This window comes from Argopecten irradians, chromosome 4 (genome assembly GCF_041381155.1).
Source record: "Argopecten irradians isolate NY chromosome 4, Ai_NY, whole genome shotgun sequence".
NCBI lineage: Eukaryota > Metazoa > Mollusca > Bivalvia > Pectinida > Pectinidae > Argopecten > Argopecten irradians.
In genome coordinates, this window is record NC_091137.1 from 28,402,144 (window position 1) to 28,428,114 (window position 25,971).

The 25,971-nt window shown below is 33.0% G+C and overlaps 1 protein-coding gene and 1 long non-coding RNA gene across 3 annotated transcripts in view; one reads left to right on the forward strand and one right to left on the reverse strand.

The window, feature by feature from the left end:
* Positions 1-14,579, reverse strand: part of LOC138321179 (DNA (cytosine-5)-methyltransferase 1-like) — a 44,159-nt gene extending 29,580 nt beyond the window's left edge. The window contains exons 1-10 of the mRNA XM_069264667.1: positions 14,423-14,579; positions 12,314-12,362; positions 12,019-12,126; positions 11,388-11,729; positions 10,647-10,737; positions 10,002-10,086; positions 9,190-9,327; positions 8,767-8,896; positions 5,489-5,598; positions 4,976-5,094 (exon numbers count right to left, since the gene is read on the reverse strand). Of these exons, the coding sequence (XP_069120768.1) occupies positions 4,976-5,094; positions 5,489-5,598; positions 8,767-8,896; positions 9,190-9,327; positions 10,002-10,086; positions 10,647-10,737; positions 11,388-11,729; positions 12,019-12,126; positions 12,314-12,362; positions 14,423-14,475 (1,225 nt within the window). The 5' untranslated portion in view covers positions 14,476-14,579. The remainder of the gene's footprint in view (positions 1-4,975; positions 5,095-5,488; positions 5,599-8,766; positions 8,897-9,189; positions 9,328-10,001; positions 10,087-10,646; positions 10,738-11,387; positions 11,730-12,018; positions 12,127-12,313; positions 12,363-14,422) is intronic.
* A 237-nt stretch (positions 14,580-14,816) lies between these two features.
* LOC138321186 (uncharacterized) overlaps positions 14,817-25,971 on the forward strand; it is a 53,559-nt gene continuing 42,404 nt past the window's right edge. Inside the window, exons 1-3 of one of the 2 annotated variants that reach the window (XR_011208291.1) lie at positions 14,817-14,906; positions 21,039-21,147; positions 21,770-21,903. This is a non-coding gene — a long non-coding RNA (uncharacterized lncRNA). Of the gene's footprint in view, positions 15,012-21,038; positions 21,148-21,769; positions 21,904-25,971 lie in introns of both variants that reach the window. The other variant, XR_011208290.1, reaches the window with a different exon arrangement.

Consider the following 25,971-nt stretch of genomic DNA (forward strand, 5'->3'; position numbering starts at 1 on the left):
TACTTGTAAAAGTAAACAGCATGTAAAAGGTCATTGGTTTATAGTTAACTTTAATTATAAAAGTAAACAGCATGTGAAAGGTCATTGGTTTATAGTTAACTTTAATTATAAAAGTAAACAGCATGTGAAAGGTCATTGGTTTATAGTTAACTTTACTTGTAAAAGTAAACAGCATGTGAAAGGTAATTGGTTTACAGTTAACTTTAATTATAAAAGTAAACAGCATGTGAAAGGTCATTGGTTTCTCAATTTCACAGCAGCCAACAAGAGATCCCAGAGGGATCTTGGCGCCCACCAAAGAATGATCTATGTCTGACAATGGAAAGAGGGATCTTTTCCCTGCTTTTCAAACTTTTTCAAACACACTACAAATAAAATTTGAGACAGATCGCTATTGTACTTTCTAAGAAATAGTGGTAACAAACTTCAACAATGAAATCCAAGATGGCGACAGTGCCACCATCTTCTTGACCTATCAGTTACAAAATGCAATTTGCACAACTAGGACCCTAGGGGGACCTACATATAAAATTTGAGAAGAATCCCTTCAGTACTTTCTGAGAAATAGCGGTAACAAACTTTAACTATCAAAATCCAAGATGGCCGCCTGTCGGCCATCTTGTTGACCGATCGGTCCCAAAATGCAATATGCACAACAAGGGTCCTAGGGGAACCTACATATGAAATTTGAGAAAGATCCCTTCAGTACTTTCTGAGAAATAGCGGTAACAAACTTTAACTATCACAAGAGATCCCAGAGGGATCTTGGCGCCCACCAAAGAAAGATCTATGTCTGACAATGGAAAGAGGGGTCTTTTCCCTGCTTTTCAAACTTTTTCAAACACATGACATATAAAATTTGAGACAGATCGCTATAGTACTTTCTAAGAAATAGTGGTAACAAACTTCAACAATGAAATCTAAGATGGCGGCCGGTTGGCCATCTTGTTTACCGATCAGTCCCGAAAGGCATTATGCATCAGTCCTAAAAGGTACTATGCACAACTAGGGTACAAGGGGAACCTACACATAAAATTTGAGAAAGATCCCTTCAGTACTTTCTGAGAAATAGCCGTAACAAACTTTAACAATCAAAATCCAATATGGCCGTCGGTCGGCCATCTTGTTTACCGATCGGTCCCAATTAACAATATGCACAACTAGGGTCCTTGGGGAACCTTCATATGAAATTTGTAAACGATACCTTCAGTACTTTTTGAGAAATAGCGGTAACAAACTTTAACTATCAAAATCCAAGCCATCTTGTTGACCGATCGGTTCCAAAATGCAATATGCACAACTAGGGCCCTAGGGAAACCTATATATGAAATTTGAGAAAGATCCCTTCAGTACTTTTTGAGTAATAGCGGTAACAAACTTTAACTGTCAAAATCCAAGATGGCCACCTGTCGGCCATCTTGTTCACCGATCGGTCCCAAAATGTAATATGCACAACTAGGGTCCTAGGGGAACCTGTATATGAAATTTGAGAAAGATCCCTTCAGCACTTTTTGAGAAATAGCGGTAACAAACTTTAACTATCAAAATCCAAGATGGCCACCTGTCGGCCATCTTGTTGACCGATCGGTCCCAAAATGCAATATGCACAACAAGGGTCCTAGGGGAACCTACATATGAAATTTGAGAAAGATCCCTTCAGTACTTTCTGAGAAATAGCGGTAACAAACTTTAACTATCAAAATCCAAGATGGCCGCCTGTCGGCCATCTTGTTGACCGATCGGTCCCAAAATGCAATATGCACAACTAGGGCCCTAGGGGAACCTATATATGAAATTTGAGAAAGATCCCTTCAGTACTTTTTGAGAAATAGCGGTAACAAACTTTAACTATCAAAATCCAAGATGGCTGCCTGTCAGCCATCTTGTTGACCGATCAGTCCCAAAATGCAATATGCACAACTAGAGTCCTAGGGAAACCTGTACATAAAATTTGAGAAAGATCCCTTCAGCACTTTTTGAGAAATAGCGGTAACAAACTTTAACTATCAAAATCCAAGATGGCCGCCTGTCGGCCATCTTGTTGACCGATCGGTCCCAAAATGCAATATGCACAACTAGAGTCCTAGGGGAACCTACATATGAAATTTGAGAAAGATCCCTTCAGCACTTTCTGAGAATTAGCGGTAACAAGAATTGTTAACGGACGGACGGACGGAAGGACGGACGGAGGGACGGACGGACCACGGACGAAAGGCGATTTGAATAGCCCACCATCTGATGATGGTGGGCTAAAAAGTAAACAGCATGTGAAAGGTCATTGGTTTATAGTTAACTTTACTTGTAAAAGTAAACAGCATGTGAAAGGTAATTGGTTTACAGTTAACTTTAATTATAAAAGTAAACAGCATGTGAAAGGTCATTGGTTTATAGTTAACTTTAATTATAAAAGTAAAGAGCAGGTGAAAGGTCATTGGTTTATAGTTAACTTTAATTATAAAAGTAAACAGCATGTGAAAGGTCATTGGTTTACAGTTAACTTTAATTATAAAAGTAAATAGCATGCGAAAGGTTATTGGTTTACAGTTAACATTAATTATTAAAGTAAACAGCATGTGAAAGGTCATTGGTTTACAGTTAACATTAATTATAAAAGTAAATAGCATGCGAAAGGTAATTGGTTTACAGTTAACATTACTTATAAAAGTAAACAGCATGTGAAAGGTAATTGGTTTATAGTTAACTTTAATTATAAAAGAAAACAACATGTGAAAGGTCATTGGTTTATAGTTAACTTTAATTATAAAAGTAAAGAGCATGTGAAAGGTCATTGGTTTATAGTTAACTTTAATTATAAAAAGTAAACAGCATGTGAAAGGTAATTGGTTTATAGTTAACTTTAATTATAAAAGTAAACAGCATGTGAAAGGTAATTGGTTTATAGTTAACTTTAATTATAAAAGTAAACAGCATGTGAAAGGTCATTGGTTTATAGTTAACTTTAATTATAAAAGTAAACAGCATGTGAAAGGTCATTGGTTTATAGTTAACTTTAATTATAAAAGTAAAGAGCAGGTGAAAGGTCATTGGTTTATAGTTAACTTTAATTATAAAAGTAAACAGCATGTGAAAGGTCATTGGTTTATAGTTAACTTTAATTATAAAAGTAAACAGCATGTGAAAGGTCATTGGTTTATAGTTAACTTTAATTATAAAAGTAAACAGCATGTGAAAGGTCATTGGTTTATAGTTAACTTTAATTATAAAAGTAAAGAGCAGGTGAAAGGTAATTGGTTTATAGTTAACTTTAATTATAAAAGTAAACAGCATGTGAAAGGTAATTGGTTTACAGTTAAATTTAATTATAAAAGTAAAGAGCAGGTGAAAGGTAATTGGTTTATAGTTAACTTTAATTATAAAAGTAAACAGCATGTGAAAGGTAATTGGTTTACAGTTAACTTTAATTATAAAAGTAAAGAGCAGGTGAAAGGTCATTGGTTTATAGTTAACTTTAATTATAAAAGTAAACAGCATGTGAAAGGTCATTGGTTTATAGTTAACTTTAATTATAAAAGTAAACAGCATGTGAAAGGTCATTGGTTTATAGTTAACTTTAATTATAAAAGTAAACAGCATGTGAAAGGTCATTGGTTTACAGTTAACTTTAATTATAAAAGTAAACAGCATGTGAAAGGTCATTGGTTTATAGTTAACTTTAATCATAAAAGTAAATAGCATGCGAAAGGTCATTAGTTTATAGTTAACTTTAATTATAAAAGTAAAGAGCAGGTGAAAGGTCATTGGTTTATAGTTAACTTTAATTATAAAAGTAAAGAGCAGGTGAAAGGTCATTGGTTTATAGTTAACTTTAATTATAAAAGTAAACAGCATGTGAAAGGTCATTGGTTTACAGTTAAATTTAATTATAAAAGTAGTAAAGAGCAGGTGAAAGGTAATTGGTTTATAGTTAACTTTCATTATAAAAGTAAACAGCATGTGAAAGGTCATTGGTTTACAGTTAAATTTAATTATAAAAGTAAAGCGCAGATGAAAAAGGTCATTGGTTTATAGTTAACTTTAAATTATAAAAGTAAACAGCAGGTGAAAGGTCATTGGTTTATAGTTAACTTTAATTATAAAAGTAAAGAGCAGATGAAAGGTCATTGGTTTATAGTTAACTTTAATTATAAAAGTAAAGAGCAGGTGAAAGGTCATTGGTTTGCAGAATGTTGATAACCACTGAAGGTGAACACCTGTATATATATATTTATCCTGCAACTGTCCCACACACTGACCGATAACTACTGCCGGATAAACTTGTGCTTTATCCGTCAATACAAAATGCTTTATCCGTCAATACGATCACGTGAATTTGTTCCATATCTGACGGAACTTTTTCTAACTTGACCCAGAACTTGAACCTTCCGGTGAATGAAACGTCATTCAATCCCGCTAAAACGTGACGTCACATTCATCGAAATGACGTCATTTTTACGATATCGAAAATCTCGTATGGCGGTGTCGTCTTTTTCTTGGCTCATGACAAAGGTATGTATTGTTAAGTAATTCTTTAATGGGTATTGGTTGTTATTTGAGTATTTTCATTTCCTTTCAGTGATATATCACCCTGAATAGAATTACGGTTACTGTTTGGGAATGCGCTTATTTATTTCCCACGGCAGTAAAAAGGAGTACACTCTCATTCGGTTAAGTGAATGAATCTTTACCTCCGCATCAAAGAAGCGTCTCGCTTCGAGCGAAACAAAGTAAGGAACTGTCAATTTGCTTTCGTTTTTAAAGCCATAATGGTTGCAGGATAAACAGAATACACGGTTAGTATCTTACAATACAAGTTTTATTTTGGTGCTCGACACGGAAAGCCGAGATGACTCGGCAAAGTCTCGTCATCTCGGCTTTCCTAAGTCTCGCACCAAAATAAACCTTGTATTGTAAGATACCAACCGTATATATATTTATATATATATACATCATTACAACCTTGAAGCTTTGATCTTACCCTCTGGACTAGAGTTCTCATCAAATATAGGTTTTAGAGAACCACTGAAGTATAGCATGATGTTCTTCTCTATCAGTCCAGTGTCAAATGGACAAAGATGGGTGTTCTTGTCATAAACACTGGGAACGAAACACAAAAACACGATGAGGGCATTATTCAAATATATCTTTAAACGGTAAGATAAGCATAAAGGTTAAACTAGACAAATCTTCTGGGTTTGTTAAGACTTACTTCTTTCTGGTCAAATTCCTAAGGAAAACAACTATCAAAGGCATTTAATTTTTTTTTATAATTTTTATGCTGTATCCTATGATGTGTTCATGGATACTCTCACTTCCGAATATTATTCTCAGAAACATTTGTAATTAGTTGACAGGAACAATGAAATAATTAAATATAGAACAAAAATACATAAAAGAAACTTATTCATGTGTAGAATTAAAAATTTTAATATATTTTATAAATATTTTCTAAACTTCACATGTTTGTGGTATATTGAGATCAACTTCTCACCTAAAATTTGTGATTTTATGTTGTGGGCGTTCGTCATAACCGTCAATATTTTCTTCATCTCCGGTAAACACAGACAGCTTTGGGTTGGTCAGTGCTATAAACTCTTCTACCTATCAAAACATAAACGTACAAGAACATGTATTATCACGTACTGAACCTTCCTCTTCAAAACATTAACGTACAAGAACATGTATTATCACGTACTGAACCTTCCTCTTATTAGCTATACAAATTATAATTGTTTTGTTTGTTTGATTAAACTAATGTCCTATTAACACCTAGGGTCATTTAAGGTTGGTCTTCCATGTATTCCATAAGACCATTGTATACTATGTGATGTATGTTCGATAATCCGGACACCTTCGTTCCCAGCCTAAACCGTCCGGATTACGAGTTTTCCGGACTGCCGAATTCCGTGTTCTTAGTCAATTAAATTGGCACGTACGAGTTACTCCCCTTGACCTTGTAATCGATGATAGGCTTTTATGTAATATACGTGTATCATAATTAATACTTCGTTTGTTATGATTTATAGGTATTTTTATATCATTTACGTTAAAAATATTGAATAAACGTATTTCTTCTTCAAAATACGAAACCTAAAGCCATTGTTAATTGTGTACTATGTATGCATATAGCTACGTATTCCACTCTTGATCTATCGTACGGCAAATTGCCTAACAAAGGATCAATATCATCTACGTTCTTGGCATAAAAAAACTATGATAACAAATAGTTTTAATGACAATTTCTACAAGTCTTTGCTTTCTGACTTAAAGACGTTTGTAACAACCACGCGCCCGTTCACGTCTAACTTCATGCACAATGTCAGACACGTGCACATGGCATATGCCAGGGCCTTTATATCTTATACCATAGGCGATGAATTCGAATAGATTCACATACATTTAAAATTCTTATTAATTTTGTGAGTATTATCTCACTTTATTGTATCCGATACTCATAGCGATATATTCTGCATGCGAAACAAGTAAGGTATCTACAGCATACGTACCCGTACCCAAGCTCAAACTGCATGTTTAACCCTTAGGCTGCTGCAATGGTTTGTATAGTAATGGCATTCAGTGCTGCATTAATTTTGTAAAATCCAGGGAAATGATAACTTAATTATAAATGATTATATCTTGAAAACTATTTGCATTATGTGAATAAAAGTTATATGAAAATTGTTTGTTATTGCCTGTAGTTTATATTGATGTTGTTTATTCCGCAAATATACTTCTCGTTAAGCATACAGGTAACAATACAGGTGACTAAAGGTAAAAATATTAGGTTGTATCAAATAATAACAAGAAAACTCAATTAAAATTATGAAATAAAACCAATTTAATAGAGTAACCTTAGTATTAAGAAGCATATGACTTCATTTGGTTATTAAGTCTTTGAAAAAATCCAGGTAAAAACTTCTAAAACTAATTAATATTCACAAACAAAATCTTGATAATTGTTCATGAAGGAAAGAAGCTAGTTTCCTGTTTAATTTCTGGTCTATCATCACATAGTGTATGCATTTGCATTATGCACCACATATTATCTCTATCTTAGACCAAGTTACCCTTAAAAGTATTGTTATAGCTCAGGTGAGTCCAGGTAAGTCATTTTCAGTCAGGTGAAAGTTAATTAGACAATATAACTAGAAAACGATCCTAAACAATTTCTGAAAAATTGTTTTTCAAATGCATCATGACTTGACCAACAGTGGTGTAAATCACTTAATCTGGATAAAACCCATAGCCGTTATCAACGTAAAAGAAACACCTGCATCTCATAAAACGTAATCCCAGTGTCATTTTTCGTTCATGTTTTCTTTCAACATGCCGGTCATTGACGGTAAACTTCGTGTAGATAATATAAACAAATTTGTGTGAACAACTATATTTTCTATATTGTAATCATCCAAAAATGCTTTTAAAAGCAACTAGTTTACATTTATTCATGTTGTGCATTAATTTCAAGTTCAACTCGCCTGTGAAAGTCAATCTTGTCGTCTGTCAACACGGCAGCCGGCCGCGTGGGGGGCTGCCTCATGTTCTGTGTTGGCATCGGGCACACACTTATTTATAGGAGAAATTAAAATAATTTTGCCTTCTATTGGATCCCAATCTAAAGTATCTGACCCTTCAAATTTACTTTCAACTTCTGACACATCGCTAGCAAAGAACTGTTGTACACGTTCTTCATCACTTCGATCTATCGGAGCGGCCATTTTGACGAGTCAGTATACCATTCGAATTCCTCCACACCTGTGGTTATTTTTAGGGTATAATCCCGAGAATATCGAATGTAATTACACTAGAACCAATCGGAAGCATTCTACTTTCATTTTCAGTCATAATTTTAGCAACAGGAGGGAGATTTGACGATCGGACCGCCGGTTGAAAACTCGGAGTCAAAAAACGTCTTTTTACGCGTGTAGCACTGAGGGCCATTTAAACCAACGCGTATATAGTCGCGTGTAGCAGTCTAAGGGTTAAAAAACATTTATCTACCCTAATCACAGACCCAATTCATATAACAACACTGAAGTTTGATCTCCTATAGAAAACCAATGAACCGTTACATGACTGCATGTACCCGTGTGAAAGGTGTTCAGGTAAACGCCCGTGGCTATAATCTGGCAGCCGTCGTTATGACAACACACTCAGTGTCAAGTGATTGTGTGTATTGTACACATGACTGTAGCTGGCCTTGGATTTTCTCGGCACGTGGCGACAACAAATTGTCCGGATTATTGCGGGAATTTATTAACGAAAGTGACATTCCGTTCCCAAAATGGAGTTCCAGATTCGGAATATGAATTTCCGGACTAGTGAGTATAAATAACGTTACAGAAATCCGTTCCCTGAAAATTCCGTTCGGATTGTGAGTTTTCCGGACTACCGGCGTCCGGATTATTGCGGGTCCACTGTATACTATGTGATGTGTGTTCTGTGTGTGGGGCATGTTTTGGGAGACTGCAGTATATCCGAGGTGTGTCTGAATTATAATTTCAACATCATGATATGGACATATTCATTTATATTCATTACATCATACAATACCTATCTCTATTTACTTTGTTCTCTTATATTTGAAAGCCTGTTAAAATATCAGCCTCTGTTGATGTTTGCCCTTTTCATTTTCAAACCAGTCAAATTATCAGTATTTATGAATGGGATAAAAAGAGTTTCTTTTAACAAAAAAGATTTTTATGAAACTAATTTCAAAGTGTTATAAATAGAGGGAGAACAAATAGATTTAACAATAGCAATACATACTGCATCCTCGGGATCACCAGGGAACATCAACAGGTCCGGGTCGTTAAGCAGCTGTTTACACTCACGACATTTAGCAGGCGGTAACTTTGGAGCAGGACTTGGTGTGTCCTTGGTACTGTCACACACATCTCTGGTTAACATGAAATCAGGTTCAATAATCAAGTCACATAAACATCAAAAGTAATCATAATTGCTAGCTTTTGTGAAAGAGACTTGCAAAAGACCACATGGAATTGTATACTTCTTTTGTATCATCAGTTGGATTTATACTCAACTTTTATTGTCAGTCAGATTCAAACTAGCTTTTTACCATCAGTTAATTTCATACTTGTATTGTATCATGGGTTGAGTTTATGCTCGCTATGTGTCGACATCAGAGTTCATACTTTCTATGAATCATACTCTATTTAATTTCATACTCACTTTTTATCCTGACCATCTGTGTCCATCTTATCTTCACTGTCTTCCTCACTCTCTATCTTAGCTTTTTTCAAATCCTTTTCTTCTTCACATTTGACCTGCTCCTCCTCTTCCTCAGCAGTGGACTTTCTCTTAGCTGGCCTGATAAAGTAAAGACATAAACATATCTATCACTTAAAGATGCTCCACCTCTGACAAATGGTATTTTTTCATTATTAAAAACAAGAGCAGACGATTTAGTATTTTTCTTCAGTTACAAAAGTTACTTAATTTACACCATTACCGCCATTGAAAAGTTTCAGCTTCTAATTTTACTTCAAGTTGAAAATATAAAAAATAATTAATTGCATCCCGAAAAAATTCCATGGCACTATTTCCTATATGGAATGAAGTACTGATTGCTCATGTACAAAAGGAAAAATAAATTATTTTGTATTATTTTTTGTGTTAATTAGACATATATATACACGATTAAACACCAATCATTGTTCAAAAGATGAATTTATCATTAATGCTCTGTCGGCGGTGGAGCATCTTTAAGTTTTAGGGAATCTTGTATAAATATGAGTATATAATCTAGGTTTTACAAACACATACTCAGACCCCAATAAACCTCAGCCCCCTAAACAGACTGGGAGGAAGGACAGCTAGAGTGGCAACAATGACTGTGTTAAGGGGTTATAGAGCCTGACATTATAATTCACGCCCTTGAGACAGTTTTATTCCATCACCACTAGTATGCCTTTAAATTGCAATAACCTTATTAGGATAAAAACTGAAACGTAGTAAGTTTCTAGACAAGGGAGACAACTTACACTTTGTTGAACATTGACATAATGGATGGTTGTCCAGCTCCATTGGCATTCTTGGAACGACCTCTGCCCTTTTTACTGCTCGTTCCTGTGTTAAATAATGCTTTGGAGTATAATTTACCAAGATTAAAGCTGTTATAAAGATCATAACAATGATAATAAAATTGCATAACATTCCATGTGTTAATTGTACATCAGATATGTTTCCTAAAATGATAGGGTGATTATCATAGTATTCCATTTCAGAGAAACTTTCAGTTATTTAAAACTGAATTGTATTGAAGACTGCAAGTGAAACCATTCTAATACAAATTAACAACAATAGCTTAATTCAACGTGGCGGCATTCCTGAAAAAAATCTCTATTTGTACAATTCTGATATAACCCAAGAAAAATCTTCATTAATAGGTTTTCTATATATATTCACTTCCTATGAACAATACATTGGTGTGGGAAATACTCAAGAAATTATACAGAGATGAAAATGGAAAATTTTGAAAAAGGCTGAAATTTATGTTTTGGGGGAAAATTATATGGAACTACATGTACCAGGGACCTATTTTCTGAAAGTCAAAAAGGCTGAAATCAGCCAATCGGCTGAACATTTTCATCCCTGATTATAATAGTCCCAATGTAGGCTTGACTTACCTTTTGGCGATTTCACCTGGTCATCATTCTCATCCCTTTCTTCACAGCCATTACCATTCTTCTCATTCATTTCGGTCACCTCCATTACTTCCTGGTTGAATTAAAAGTAAGAAATTTGTACAGGGAGCCAACATCCTAATTTGGTGAGTTAAATAGGATTGGAAGTAGAAAGGAAGCACATTATGTTATCTCTAATCAAATATGAGACTAGGAATTTGTAATGTAAAATTCATACAATGACTTCAAAATATTTAATATCAACAAAAAGCGTCAAAACTAAAATGGTTCAGATATAAATAAACAACTTTGAGAAAATAAAATTCCATTGAAAATTTTATTCAGAATTTTTACCATTGAAATTAAATATAACTTTGAAAACTGGGTCTTTGAATTAAATAATAAGAGAAAAAACTTTGAAAACTGGGTTCTCAAGTTAAAACAATTACTGTGACCCAACCAGTAGTCCTGACGGTACAGTAGTCGTGATTTAGGTAAAATTTAATTGTTTACATCTCACAAAACACATTGTTTCCACAAATACAAAACAAAACCACCATAAGTTTTTCAGAAATCTGGATGCACAGTAGAATATGCACACAATCATGACTACTGTCCTGTCATGGCTACTGGTTGATTCCCAGTAGAGAAGTATATTTATATCACTAAAATTATGATTTTGTCCAAGCAAAAACATCCAGCAGCATAATAAATTACCTAATTCAGTATTCAACAATTAAGTACCTCTTTAATTTCAGCTTTGTTGTCATCCTCGGACACGCCATTTGATCCGTTGGAGTCTTTAGCTCCGTTACTAACCACAATACTGTTGGTACCATTGGTTTTTATATCATCAGTCTCCATTCCATTAGAGTGACCATTCCCATTAGAATGACCATTCCCATTACAGTGACCATTGCCATTAGACTGACCATTCTCATCGGAGTGACCATTCGTCTCTTCATTATTGTGGTTCCCATTCTGTTTCTTTTCATGTTTGTCTTTCTTAATTACTACATCATCTGCTGACTCCGTTAATTTGAAACATAACTCAAACAGTTTCTGTAACTTCTTGTGATATCCTTTCTGTATAAACGAAAGACACATGCTTGATTACTGAACAACATGATAACCATCAGGGGATAGATTCAGAAATATATCATAGCATTCTAAGCCCTATTTGAATAAGAAATTTTGCACTTAAAATAGGGTTGCACTATATGCATTTTCAATACATTGTTAAAATATATCTAATTACAGCTTTCGCAAAAGTGCGAATTCATCATCATGTTAGCTAGTTCATTGATTCTGTATTTAGTTGGACTGTGTTAAAACTTTGTACATTAAATCACAGAAAAAATCTGTTATAGCTTACCTCAGTTATAATTTCATCTTTCAAGTCATTTCCCAGTGATAAAACTTCCTCTCTAGTCTTATCGGGGATACTGTCATCAAGAAGGCGACATTTTTTCTTCCAATATCCCTGAAAGTGAAAATTTTAATTATTATTATTATTAGTTAGTTTTTTTTTTAACTCTGCACAATAATTATTAGCAACAAGAAAACTGATTATCAGCAGGTAGTCTAATTATTTTCAAGAAACTCAAATTTCATCAAAATGGGACTTTTATACATATTGCCATTACATCACAACTGAATTGAGCACAAACCTTTTCTGTGATGTCGCCATCTTTAAGTTCTTCATCCAATTCAGATAATCTGAAATTACACATATTAACAGATTATGTAATTGCTTACTTAGTAACTCCATTTTGGTAACTCAATAATTTTGTAAAGTTTCCTGATAGCCCATCCTCGATTTCCAGGGGTCACAATCACATACCCTTTCTTCATGTGATTGTAACCCCTAGAGATTGAGGATGCTGGTCTTCAGTCTGGCCTGTTGTAATAATATTGTGAATGTAAAAGATTATCTCCATTACAATTGATGATGACTATCAGATAAGGTACTTTACCTGGTACTCGGTTTTTTAATTGTAAAAGGTAACTATATTTGAGATCTTTTCTATCCTTCCTAAATTATTTGCTTACTGCTGTCTTATGTCTGCCTTGACAGACTTACAGCTTGCTTGCTTCTAGTGCTGTATGAGCATTTGTCCCTAGGAGCGAGGAAGTTCTGGGTTCTCACAGCTAAAAATGGTAGTTTCTATTTCTGCTTGATACTTGGTATTTATATATTTTATATTCAGATGTATAATGATTCTGCATTGGGTTGATCGCAGACATCGCAAAAGTGGAAAAAAATGGCCGGAAATTTGGACCGGCAAGGACTGTGAGTAAGCTGGACCAAACCAGATTTTGCTGGACCGAACATTAATGTAAATTTTTGAAGTAAACATTACTTCCTTCTATTAGTATCCAGGCAGCTGTTTTATGAGTATCTTATGCAGTTTACGTTTTTGCCAGGTTTGGCACCTGCGTTATAAAGTCGCCATAAAGTTGACTTCCAGTACTCAATAATTGCTGGATGCTCGGTCCGGACCGGATTTTAAAATAGGCGGTCCGAGTCAAATTTTGCAGAACATGTCCCTCGGACATGTCTGTGATCGGCTGCAACCAGGTAGCTCAATTAGAATATTTCCATTTTCCACTCTTACTACATTTTGTACCAGCTGTTATCACATCTGTTTCAACCATCGAGAGTATGCTTAATGGCAATACCCAAACTTAGTTGTGTGACAAGTCTTCAGGGTGAAGACAAATTTTAATGTAACTGATCTGCATTTGGTCGACAAATGAAGTGTTTGAAAGGTATCTCGTTTGAATCGCAGTCTGGCTGTTGATTTTCCTATCGCTCATACAGGTGTACTGCAGTGTGTTCAATTGCCTGCATAAGTAGCTCTAGAGGTTGACAAGAGTTTGACTATCACAAGTGGATACCACAAAAGTATCGAGTGGATGTCAATACCTGATGGTATAAATTTAAATGTGGTTTATATTTCAACACTATATCCAGCTATGAAATTAATATATTAGGTACCCTTATGTAGATAAGAAAAATGTAAAGGAGCTGTTATCACATCTGTTTCAAACATCGAGAGTATGCTTAATGGCAATACCCAAACTTAGTTGTGTGACGAGTCTTCAGGGTGAAGACAAATTTTAACGTAACTGATCTGCATTTGGTCGACAAATGAAGTGTTTGAAAGGTATCTCGTTTGAATCGTTTATATTTCAACACTATATCTAGCTATGAAATTAATATATATATAGGTACCCTTATGTAGATAAGAAAAGAGATATTTTCCATCTATATGCAGAATTAAATTAAATTAAATATTTACTATAATTCAGTGTGAACATCTGACACTTATATTTATCAATATATGGGATTCAGTTGACCTTCTGGCGATCAATGACTCAAGGTATTTATATAGCGCAAACTACCTGCAACACAAAGATGTCATATTGCCGACTATGACACTATAACTGTAAAAAAAAGTCTGGTTTAACAATATTCAGAATAAGGATATCAATTAATCTTCTTGATAACCTGAAGTTTTAACTTGATCATTTTGCTAAAACATGCATAAATAAATTTCTAAAAAATAAAATGCGTGATTCGGATAAATGTGTAGAAAATATTTGTGAAAAATGTTCACAGTATAAACAAGATTTGTAGATCAATACACAATCTAATGAATATAAAATTAAGTGGAAAGCCTTAATGATTTTGCTTTCACTGAAAATGGTAAACAACTCGTACGGTCGGCCAAAATAATTACTGCAATTAGGAGATCGACAACGAAAATAATCACTTTTTCTTGATGTCCTCACTCAATGATGGCTGCGGAAGAGTTGCGCCAGGCATTGTTAATTGTTACCGTCAACAATACCAATAATATTGGTGTAAATTCAGAAATGTTTTCTTCTTCCAGCCTTATTTCGACGAAGAAAGTTTCCCGCGAAATAATGGGATAGTCCAACTTGGGGGTGGGCAGGTACTTCCTCACTTCCGGTACACAAGAAACATAAGTAAAAATATATTTATCTATTCAATTTAGCCACTTAGAAAGAGTGTATTTATATGTCTTAATGTTTAAATGTTTTTAGCAGAATGACAGTGGTTTTTTTTAATTCATTATGTTATCGATAAAGCTGTCATCCCTACAATGAAATTAAGAAAACCGGAAGTTTACAAAGGCTATTGCCCAGAAACGAAACCGGATATAGGTATTATTCGAAGCGAGGCAATGGTAGATTAGACTGTGTACAGAGGAACAGTATATAAGATAATTTTAGGTAAAGCCTATCTGAGAGAGCAGCCGTTAATCCATTCTTTGGCTTGTTTTTTAAATGTCACCAAATAGAAATATATGAATGTTATGAATGCAGTTGAGATACCAGGTAAATATTAATAACGAATTTCTAACCACAGGCGTCTGCTTCTGGTTTGATAAAAAATATAATTACCTACCCCTACTATATGAACAAGGTGAGACACTCTGATACTTCAACTGTGGAACGGAATTGGAACTCTTCAAGCGAGCAGTTGCAAGAAGCAATTTGATTGGTCAATTAATTTGATTAACCAATCAGATTGCAACTTGCAAAACTGCTTGCTTGAAGATCAACTTCCGTTCCATAGTTGATGCATCGTCCGCTACTTGGATACTTTGTGTCCTGTTTCATATTAAAAAACCGTAACTTCGCGACAAAAACCTGGCATACATTGCAAAAAGAGGATTCTTAATTAAGGTACGTTGATTAAACGAGCGGACACTCAATATTTTTTCGGTAAATTTGGTCTAATTTCAAAGTGAAATGGAGCGTACCTTCAACTTCCAGTTCATGGAGTGTCTCACCTTGTTCATATAGTAGGGGTAGGACATCGTACTTTACCAAAACCAAATGCAAACGCCTGTGTTATAACAGTGAAAGAGTTATTTCCTGTGACCCGCGATTGAACTCTTATCAATGTTATGTGTTTTGTGCTTATTGCTTGTTATGTGCATTGACTTACTGTACTGCTAGAAACCATTTTTATATTAGAATCATAGCCTTGCTGAATTACTGGCATTGAATATATAACCAGAAAAATAATATTTAGCATTGATACTTCTACTTTCACTCAAGGACGTATATGAGAACGATAAGTCACACTGGGTTTTGGGCAAGTATGGCGAAGTAACTTTTGTGTTTGCACCGATTGTGACGCTAGGTGACGACTGATTTTCCTTTGATATCCGTATGTGCAGCCTTTGATGTAGCATGCAGGTGTGATGGTTACCGTCTTACTTTCTGAAGCTTGCTGTCATTTCATGAGCTGTTGTATTATTTTAACGAAAATTTAAGACATTTCTTCTAAACCTCTAATACTTATAGCAAGTACTAAATTTTTTAAAATTTAATTAACTTTACATTGGTGTTTCGTTTGACTCAATAATACAAGTATTTGTTGAGAAAATGGTTTTTATTCTCGGTTTATAGGCGTCTTGCGTGGTGTTCATTAGTGTAAAGAGACAGTGACAAATCCTTCTCACTTATAAATCCTTGTTTCACTTATGCAAAAATATGTGAGAGCGACTACAACATATATGTCAATGTCATGCTCCATTACCAAGCGGAAAATTCCGAAGCAAATGGTCTCGTAAAACGGCGTTTAAGTTAAGATTCTGGACAAAACGTAACTGTTAGATTCAGTAAAAAATATAATTGGAAGGTTTGTCTTTCAACAATATTATGTTTTCATTTTTGAATTTTCAAAAGTATATTGTTTGTAATCACTCGAGATTGTGACTTTGCATACTGTCTTGTGCAATGCTGGATCTTGTTGGGATTTCCTGTGCCGGTTTACGAGAAGTTTTCCAACTCTACACATATATGGATTATTTACATAGATAAACGTTACTGACACATCTCCATCACAAGATTTTATAAATGCTTTGCTAAAGAGCCTTCAGCCTGTTTGAGCTGCGCTCTCTAATATATATATAGCATATTTACTTTTTAACCTTGTTCTAAACTTTTTTTTCAACAAATAATTTTACATTCAGTTGTTCAGGCAGTTTATCAGACTTTCATGAGTAGTACCTAATGGGATCATTTTCGGGAATAAAAGTTTCCTCTACGATGCTGATTTTTTTTTAAAATGATAACTTTTTTAAGTAGAGTTAATAATAATGATTATTTTCTGTAAAAATCAGGCTTGCAGAAGTCCACAAATTATGATGGTGAAACAGTTAAACATGTGGTACTTGCTTGTTTCATTTTCACCACTGGCCCCACATCTATAATAATTATACCTACATGGTAAATAACCGAAACGGCTTTGAATTTTTAAATGGTAATGTAAAACGAGTTTGATTAATTTCTAGCGTACAAAAGTTAAGTTTAGTTGCTTACTGTAATACTACACATACAATTAACAATTAAAACATATGTAGATATTTTGATGATCCATTGTCGCAGGTTACATCCCCTTGTAAATTATGAAACGTATTGCCAGCCTGAACGCTTTATCTGTCACCTGTTCCATGACCAGACTTAGAAAATTTGGAACAATTTGAAAATAAGTGAATTTGAACTGAAAATAACATAATTTAGTGCATGTGCATCTCAGTATGTTACAAATAGCTCCATATAAAAAATATACCAATTCCCATTAGCGGGTTTTCTAGCTTCATTTGCCCTGGCATTGTCCTAATTACCATGCTGTCAAGTTGACTATAATCACTGTGCCAGGAGGCAAATAAACCTTCATTATAAACATGGAATGATTGTCTGGTGGTGTTATTTCATTTTAAGCCTTCAATTAAGGTGTTTTGGCATTATATGTGATATTGGTAAAGTTTGAATATTTGTTTTGGAATTATCCTGGAAGCTTATTCAACAAAACTGGTATCTAAAGACATTTGTACTTGTTCTGATGTTGACCTAAAGATTCAAGTCTTTTCTTATCAATGTCTCTGTGCTATCATAGAATAATTCAATTTTGATTGTAACAAGCATTTTCATTGGCTTAAAAGTTTACTTTATCAGTCATTGAAGGAAAAAAATGGCATTTATTCAAGATAATCATTCTCATATTTTATGGTGTATTCTGTGGGGCAGGTACCTCTAACAGGGCTTGCATGTTTGTTATTTCATGTTCCTGACCAAATCTCTATTGTAACAAACATAACGCTTTGTTGTAATTTGTATCTGTGAGTGCAAATCCTTAAAGCTTCATTTTGATATATTTTCAAAGTTGCCCCCTTGTAACAAAACAGAGGGGGTATAAATTGGCCTACTGGTGTTTGGGGAATTCTCCTAAAGAAATTAATCACATGCTGCTGATAAAGTGAAATCACTAGAGTTATCTTCATTTATGTTATCAGTGACATTTTGATTCTAGATTTGTTTTGAAATATATAAATAGCTTCATTGATTTTAATTTTCATTACAATGTAATGTTTATATAATACTAAAATGTCTTTAAAATATTCTGTTTGGGAATTGGAATGACTTGGGTGTATAGATTTGTTTTCTTTCCAAAATGAAAAGGGATCTTTTTATAAGGCCAAAAAGATAAATATGTTTGTTTAGGGTTACATTGGCAAAAAAAATAGGGTTAGTCGGTCGTGAGGATTTTTTTTTTTTGATTTTTGATTATTTTTTTTTTTGTGTCTTTCACTCTTAATTGATGAATAAAAACCGGAGTCTGAGAGTGGAATCCAAACTTTTTAAAAAAATTTTTCGTAGGAAAGTGAATAATAACATTAGGGCAGGGGGTAAAAAATTAGGGTCGGTCGGGTTACCCTAAACAGACATATTATTTTTGGCCTAAAATGTATCTAGATAAGAAATGTCAATAACCTTCACTATATTGAATGTCAAATTCAAGCTTTTTAACATTCAGTTAAATTTTGATTTCTTTTGTTTCAAAGCAAAAACAAAAACAAAACAAAACAAAAAAAGAAAAAAAAATTTTTGCTAGTGCTAAAATGTGTTTGGTTGCACATTTTTCAGTTTGAGTTTACTAAATAAACAATTTTTTTTAATAAAACAGGCTATGGTATCGATTACTAATGAATACATCTCTCATCTTATTTAAAACATGAGACGAATTAAAACTCCACTATATTAAAAATAGAATACTTTCATTAAGAGTTTTACATAAAAAAGATATTTGACAAAGTAGATTTTGAAATTCTATTCTCAAAGGAAATTTTTTTGTTACCATTTTATTATTGCCATATTGCAAATGGGTTACCTCCCCTACCCCATACTATGAATCATGCATAGAAAGTAATAGAAATCCATTATTTTCATTTTATTTCTTGTATTTTCTCCCCCCCTCCCTTTTTGTTTAATTCAAGGATTATGAATTAGAAAGGAAAAAATGAGAGCATCTCATGAACGGTTATGTAGAGTTAATATTATATAATTATGGTAATAAATGTGTTCATACAATAATATGTACCACATATTGCTGTCATGGGTCAATGGTCTCCTAAAATTCTATTAGTGTACTGTGACATGTTTATAATTACAAATGTAAACCTGTATTGCTGTTTCTGATATATACTATACATATCATTTTAATTTTATGGAATGGACTGTTTTCTGAAACTGGTTTATATATCAACTTTCAGTTTCAGTTTTGTTTCTTGGAACTTAAATTTTAGTGTCATTCACTTTAAAATGATGGCTAAAACCAGAGTCTGAGATCGAAATCTCGACTTTTTAATTCTTTTTCGTAGGAAAGTGGATAATGAAATTAGGGCCGGGGATAAAAAATTAGGGTTGGTCAGGTAACCCTAAACAAACATATTATTTTTGGCTTAAAGTGTATCTAGATAAGGAATGTCAATAACCTTCATTATATTGAATGTCAAATTTTAACATTCACTTAAATTTTGATATATTTTTTTTCAAAGCAAAACAAAAACAAAACAAAACAAACAAAAAATTTTTGCTGGTGCTAATATGTGTTGGGTTGGCACAATTTTTGTTGGGTTGGCACAATTTTCTGTGAGTTTATTCTAAATAAACTTTTTTTTTTTAAATAAAACAAGCTGTGGTATCTATTACTAATGAATACATCTCTCATCTTATTTAAACATGAGACTAATAATTAAAACTCCACTATATCAAAAATAGAATACTTTCATGAAGAGTTTTACATAAAAAAGATATTTGACAAAGTAGATATTGAAATTCTATTCACAAAGGGAATTTTACCATTTTATTATTGCCATATTGAAAATGGGTTACCTCCCCTACCCCATACTATGAAGCATGCATAAAAAGTAATAGAAATCCAATATTTTCATTTTATTTCTTGAATTTTCTCCACCATTTTTTGTACAATTCTAGGATTAAAGATAGGATTAGAAAGGTAAAAATGAGTGCATTTCTCAAGTGGTTATGTAGAATTATTATATATTTATGGTAGTAAATGTGTTCATACAATAATATGTACCACATGTAGCTGTCATGGGTCAATGGTGAGAAACAATATAACTGTGACATGCTTATAATTACAAATGTAAACCTGTATTGCTGTTTCTCATATATACTATACATATCATTTTAATTTTATGGAATGGACTGTATTCTGATACTGGTTACATATCAACTTTCAGTATCAGTTATACATATCATTTTAATTTTATGGAATGGACTGTATTCTGATACTGGTTACATATCAACTTTCAGTATCAGTTTTGTTTCTTGGAACTTAAGTCACAGAAAACTTTATTTTTACTTTCGGTTTTAAACCACTTTCAGAAAACATGTTTAGTAATGCCGAGAAAATTTTAGAGTTTTTGGAAATTAACATCCTAGATGCATTGATTTATTTATGAAGCTTTCAAGAATTTTGAAAAAAACCCATTAATGATTGTTGAAGACAAGTATAATTGCATGGTTGACAAACAATACACTGCAAAATATCTTTGATATTATTGATACATATTGCACTTTATATTCTGGAGTTTTGCATACATGTATATTCTGCTGGAGTTCACTTTTCCCATATACTATTCTCTAAATTAATGTAATGATAATAAAAACATATGTCAAATGATTCATCAATAGTTTTATATAAAAAGAAGATATTGAGGTGTCATTCAGTCAGTATTTTCAAAATAAAGAGAAAATGAAAAAAATATTTTTTAGTTCCTAGAAGAGCAATCTGTGTATTGTTTCATAGGATTGTGTATGCTATTACCTTATCTTATGTATGCAGGGTGTTGACCTAAAAGTCTATTGAATATGATAATAGTCTACGAAGTTTGCAGCCACTAGTGGGAGCTGGGTGTATCATTGATTCCTCGTTGACAATATCCTATCCCCTTCAAGAAAACAGTTTGTTGTATTGTTTCCTTTATTTTGAGATAAGAGCTTTCTGAAGGTGTTTTTTTTTTGTTTTTTTAATATTTCTTGCAGATTCATGTATGAGGTGCCTTTGATAATATTCTAGAAACTAAAAGAATTGTCAGGACAAAACAAAGAGGATTTGGTCATGATCCAGCAGGACGTTTTAACTCACCCACAGGTAAGTTAATTACAGTAAATTGTGGACCTGTAGAGATACTGTCCATAGGTTGGAGGTTATGGGTAAACGTTGACTTTTATCCACATTTTATACCTGGCAGACCCTTAGTGATCCTGGCTCTTATTGTGTAAGGTAAGTTATACATTTATGGGTAAACTTTGACTTTTATCCATTTCTATGCCAGGTAAGTTATACGTTTAGGGGTAAATTATCCATTTCTATGCCAGGTAAGTTATTCATTTACCTGAGGTTAGCTAGTTATTTACTGTTACATAGGTTAGCCAATGACCTAAAGGTAAGTTAGCCATTGAACTACAGCTAAGTTAGCCATTGATTTTTAAATAAATAAATTGGAATAAGGTAAGAAGAAATTGTCAGGACAAATTTCACCAACAGCAGATGGCAGTTATGTTATGTTAACATTCAAGCATTAACAAAAGTCTTATTAATTTATATATATATATGTATTCTGCAGTGATTTTCAGGTACTTTCATATTTTCAATTTCAGAGTCTACCAGATGTCCATTAAATTTGGGAAAATACTTCATTTGTCTTTCTTAAAATAAGTAATTTTTAGAGATTTTTCTTCAAAAACTTATCTATTGATATTTCATTTTCCAGCTGCTTCTTGAAATTGAAACTGTTGCTGTGAAACATGTGTGGAATTGTCCCAGAAATTTCTGGTGGGCCTGACTTGGAGCCATGTGCGCACAATTTCTGTCCTGAAGGGTACATATACAGTCACTGCATCAAAGGTATACTCATAATGCTGTACATTCTGTCATAGCTTCCAAACCATGTCCAAAGTATTTATGGTTTCAAGCCCATTTACTTTGTTTCAGCTAATGAAAGTCTGGAGTTCAGCCAAATATCACAAATGAGCTTCTATTCATGGTCTGTTGGTCATCTTAGATTTAAGCAAATAAAGTTTGCTTATGGCTAGTTTTTAGTTTATGGCTAGTTTTTAGTTTATGGCTAGTTTTTTAGTTTATGGCTAGTTTTCAGTTTATGGCTAGTTTTTAGCTTATGGCTAGTTTATAGTTTATGGCTAGTTTATAGTTTATGGCTAGTTTTTAGTTTATGGCTAGTTTTAGTTTATGGCTAGTTATTTATGGCTAGTTTATGGCTAGTTTTATAGTTTATGGCTTTTTCAGTTTATGGCTAGTTTATAGTTTATGGCTAGTTTTAGTTTATGGGTAGTTTATGGCTAGTTTATAGTTTATGGCTAGTTTTTAGTTTTTGCTAGTTTTATGCTAGTTTATAGTTTATGGCTAGTTTATAGTTTATGGCAAATTTAGTTACATTTAGTTTTATGGCTAGTTTAATTTATAGTTTATGGCTAGTTTATAGTTTATGGCTACCTCTATTTTTTAGTTTATGGCTAGTTTTTAGTTTATGGCTAGTTTGGTTACAATTTATGGCTAGTTTTACAGTTTATGGCTAGTTTTTAGTTCCCCATTAGTTTATGGCTAGTTTTCCAAAGGATGTTTATGGCTAGTTACATTCCATTAGTTTATGGCTAGTTATTTTCTCTAGTTTATGGCTGCCCCCGGGGGGTTAGTTTATAGTTTATGGCTAGTTTTAGTTTATGGCTAGTTTATAGTTTATTGTTTATGGCTAGTTTATAGTTTATGGCTAGTTTTAGTTTATGGCTAGTTTTATAGTTTATGGCTAGTTTTTAGTTTATGGCTAGTTTTATAGTTTATGGCTAGTTTTATAGTTTATGGCTAGTTTTATAGTTTATGGCTAGTTTTCAGTTTATGGCTAGTTTTTAGTTTATTGGCTAGTTTTCAGTTTATGGCTAGTTTATAGTTTATGGCTAGTTTATAGTTTTTATGGCTAGTTTTTAGTTTATGGCTAGTTTTTAGTTTAGTTTATGGCTAGTTTTTATAGTTTATGGCTAGTTTATAGTTTATGGCTAGTTTATAGTTTATGGCTAGTTTATGGTAGTTTATGGCTAGTTTATAGTTTATGGCTAGTTTATAGTTTATGGCTAGTTTATAGTTTATGGCTAGTTTTTAGTTTATGGCTAGTTTTTAGTTTATGGCTAGTTTTTAGTTTATGGCTAGTTTTTAGTTTATGGCTAGTTTATAGTTTATGGCTAGTTTATAGTTTATGGCTAGTTTTTAGTTTATGGCTAGTTTATAGTTTATGGCTAGTTTATAGTTTATGGCTAGTTTATAGTTTATGGCTAGTTTATGGCTAGTTTTCAGTTTATGGCTAGTTTTTAGTTTATGGCTAGTTTTAGTTTATGGCTAGTTAGTTTATAGTTTATTGGCTAGTTTTTAGTTTATGGCTAGTTTTAGTTTACTAGTTTATGGCTAGGCTAGTTTTAGTTTATGGCTAGTTTTTAGTTTATGGCTAGTTTATAGTTTATGGCTAGTTTTCAGTTTATGGCTAGTTTTTAGTTTATGGCTAGTTTTCAGTTTATGGCTAGTTTATAGTTTATGGCTAGTTTATAGTTTATGGCTAGTTTATAGTTTATGGCTAGTTTATAGTTTATGGCTAGTTTATAGTTTATGGCTAGTTTTTAGTTTATGGCTAGTTTATAGTTTATGGCTAGTTTATAGTTTATGGCTAGTTTTTAGTTTATGGCTAGTTTATAGTTTATGGCTAGTTTATAGTTTATGGCTAGTTTTTAGTTTATGGCTAGTTTATAGTTTATGGCTAGTTTATAGTTTATGGCTAGTTTATAGTTTATGGCTAGTTTATAGTTTATGGCTAGTTTTTAGTTTATGGCTAGTTTTTAGTTTATGGCTAGTTTATAGTTTATGGCTAGTTTATAGTTTATGGCTAGTTTATAGTTTATGGCTAGTTTTTAGTTTATGGCTAGTTTATAGTTTATGGCTAGTTTTTAGTTTATGGGTAGTTTTCAGTTTATGGCTAGTTTTCAGTTTATGGCTAGTTTTCACAAAGTATTGAAGAGAGCTAGCTTTCTTACATTCCAGATATAGGCTGGCACTCTGTCCTTTGTAACTTGTGAATATTTCACTGCGGGTTGGAATGGAAACAAGATGGCCAATAGGAGGCCATCTTGGAGTTGTATATGATCATTGTTACTTCTATTTCTTCAAAAGTTAGTATCCTCAGTTGATCTCAAAGAATCATCCTCATCTGTCACTAAAGCTTTAAGGATGAGGGGGAAATTCCACAAATTCATTAGAAAGCAGCCTTCATTTGTGCCGTACTGTGCATATTTCATACCCAGGGCTCAAAATGTACAAGGATGTTTCGTAAAAACATTTTTCTCATTTCAACTGAATTTTAGCTAATAATATTCAAGCTATTACCAAATCATATTTTAAAAAAATATAAAGTAACGAAATTATTTTTTAAAGTTTTTATTGATAAAAACTTAAAAAATAGAAAATACATGTCACATTTGTCTATCTATGTAAACATTTATAACACATGTGAGAAATGTTAATGAGTGATAATACCTGGTACATAACCACTACAACAATGTGTGTCCACATTCAAATACAATATATAAAATTAGTTGTTGCAAGTCTGAAATAGTACATAAACTTTCAGTCACATTTACAACTGCAATAGCTATGTTTATTTTCTGTGAATTAGAAACACAAATAATTTAAAATTGGATATACATGTATTATTGAATGTTTGATTGATCGATCACTGTGGGAACGACAATGGTATTAAAGACCCACTACATTTCCGAAGCAAAACATAAAGGTTTCTTAAAAACATTAATAGCATCAGAAAATATATACCAATGGCCTAAGATAAGGTTACAACACCAAACATATGCAAGATTTCCTGTCTAATGTACGATAACAGTGGAGAGTCATTTCACTGTTTTGCCATCTGACGCAATGATAGTCAACTACCGCGCAGTATTTAGGACGACGACGGGAAAACATAAGACGACCGGCGTTATGAAAATTCACATTTTATCTATTTTAATCATATTGTTCAGAAGGTGATGATATATGTAGTATTAGCAGTGAGTTAATAACTTTTGTGACTCTACAAAATTTTCCATCTTGTTTTACATTACCATTTTAGAAATTAAAAGGCGTTTCGGAAAAGTAGTGGGCCTTTTTTCATGTTCTATTAACTCCCACTGTCGTATATAAGCAAGTGCTAGGTTTATAAGGCGGAGGAAAGCTGGAGTACCCAGAGGAGAAAAAACCAATCCACATACAAGCAGGACCTGGCATTTGCTCCTTATCGGTTTCAATCTCTCTGCTAGGGCTAGTTGTAATGTGTCAGGACACCTGAACTAGTCAGGAAAATTATATAGGAAAAAACCAATGTACTGTTCCTTACCCAATAACTACTGGTACTAAGGTGCTCAGTTCCATTTAAAATAATTGTGCTTTTTGGAACCAAAATTTGATCTTTCTATAATTAAGTCACAAATCATTTTGCAAAAGAAATAAGATAAACTATATGGTATTCATATGTTTAGTCTGCATTTAGTAAATACTAAAATTCTAGGTCAGTAAATCGAGAAAAAAAACCAAGGATTTATTCATAGGAGGTGCTTATTGAGTTGAATGGAAAGGGTAAACTGGTTTTTATCTATGAAATATTTCATTTTGTCTCATAGTAGTAAAGTAATAACTAGTGTCCCATGGTTGTTTCAAACACAAGAATGAATATTGGTCCCAGATTTACAATGACCACACAAAACAAAAGTTCCGTTTGCATTAGTTTTTTATGAAAAGATGATATTTTACTGAGATAACAACAACACAAAATTGAAACAGTATTGAAATATTTACATGAGGTAACTGAAAACTGCATTACACAATGATAAATGTAAAATATTCTTTTTGATCATTACATAAAGATAC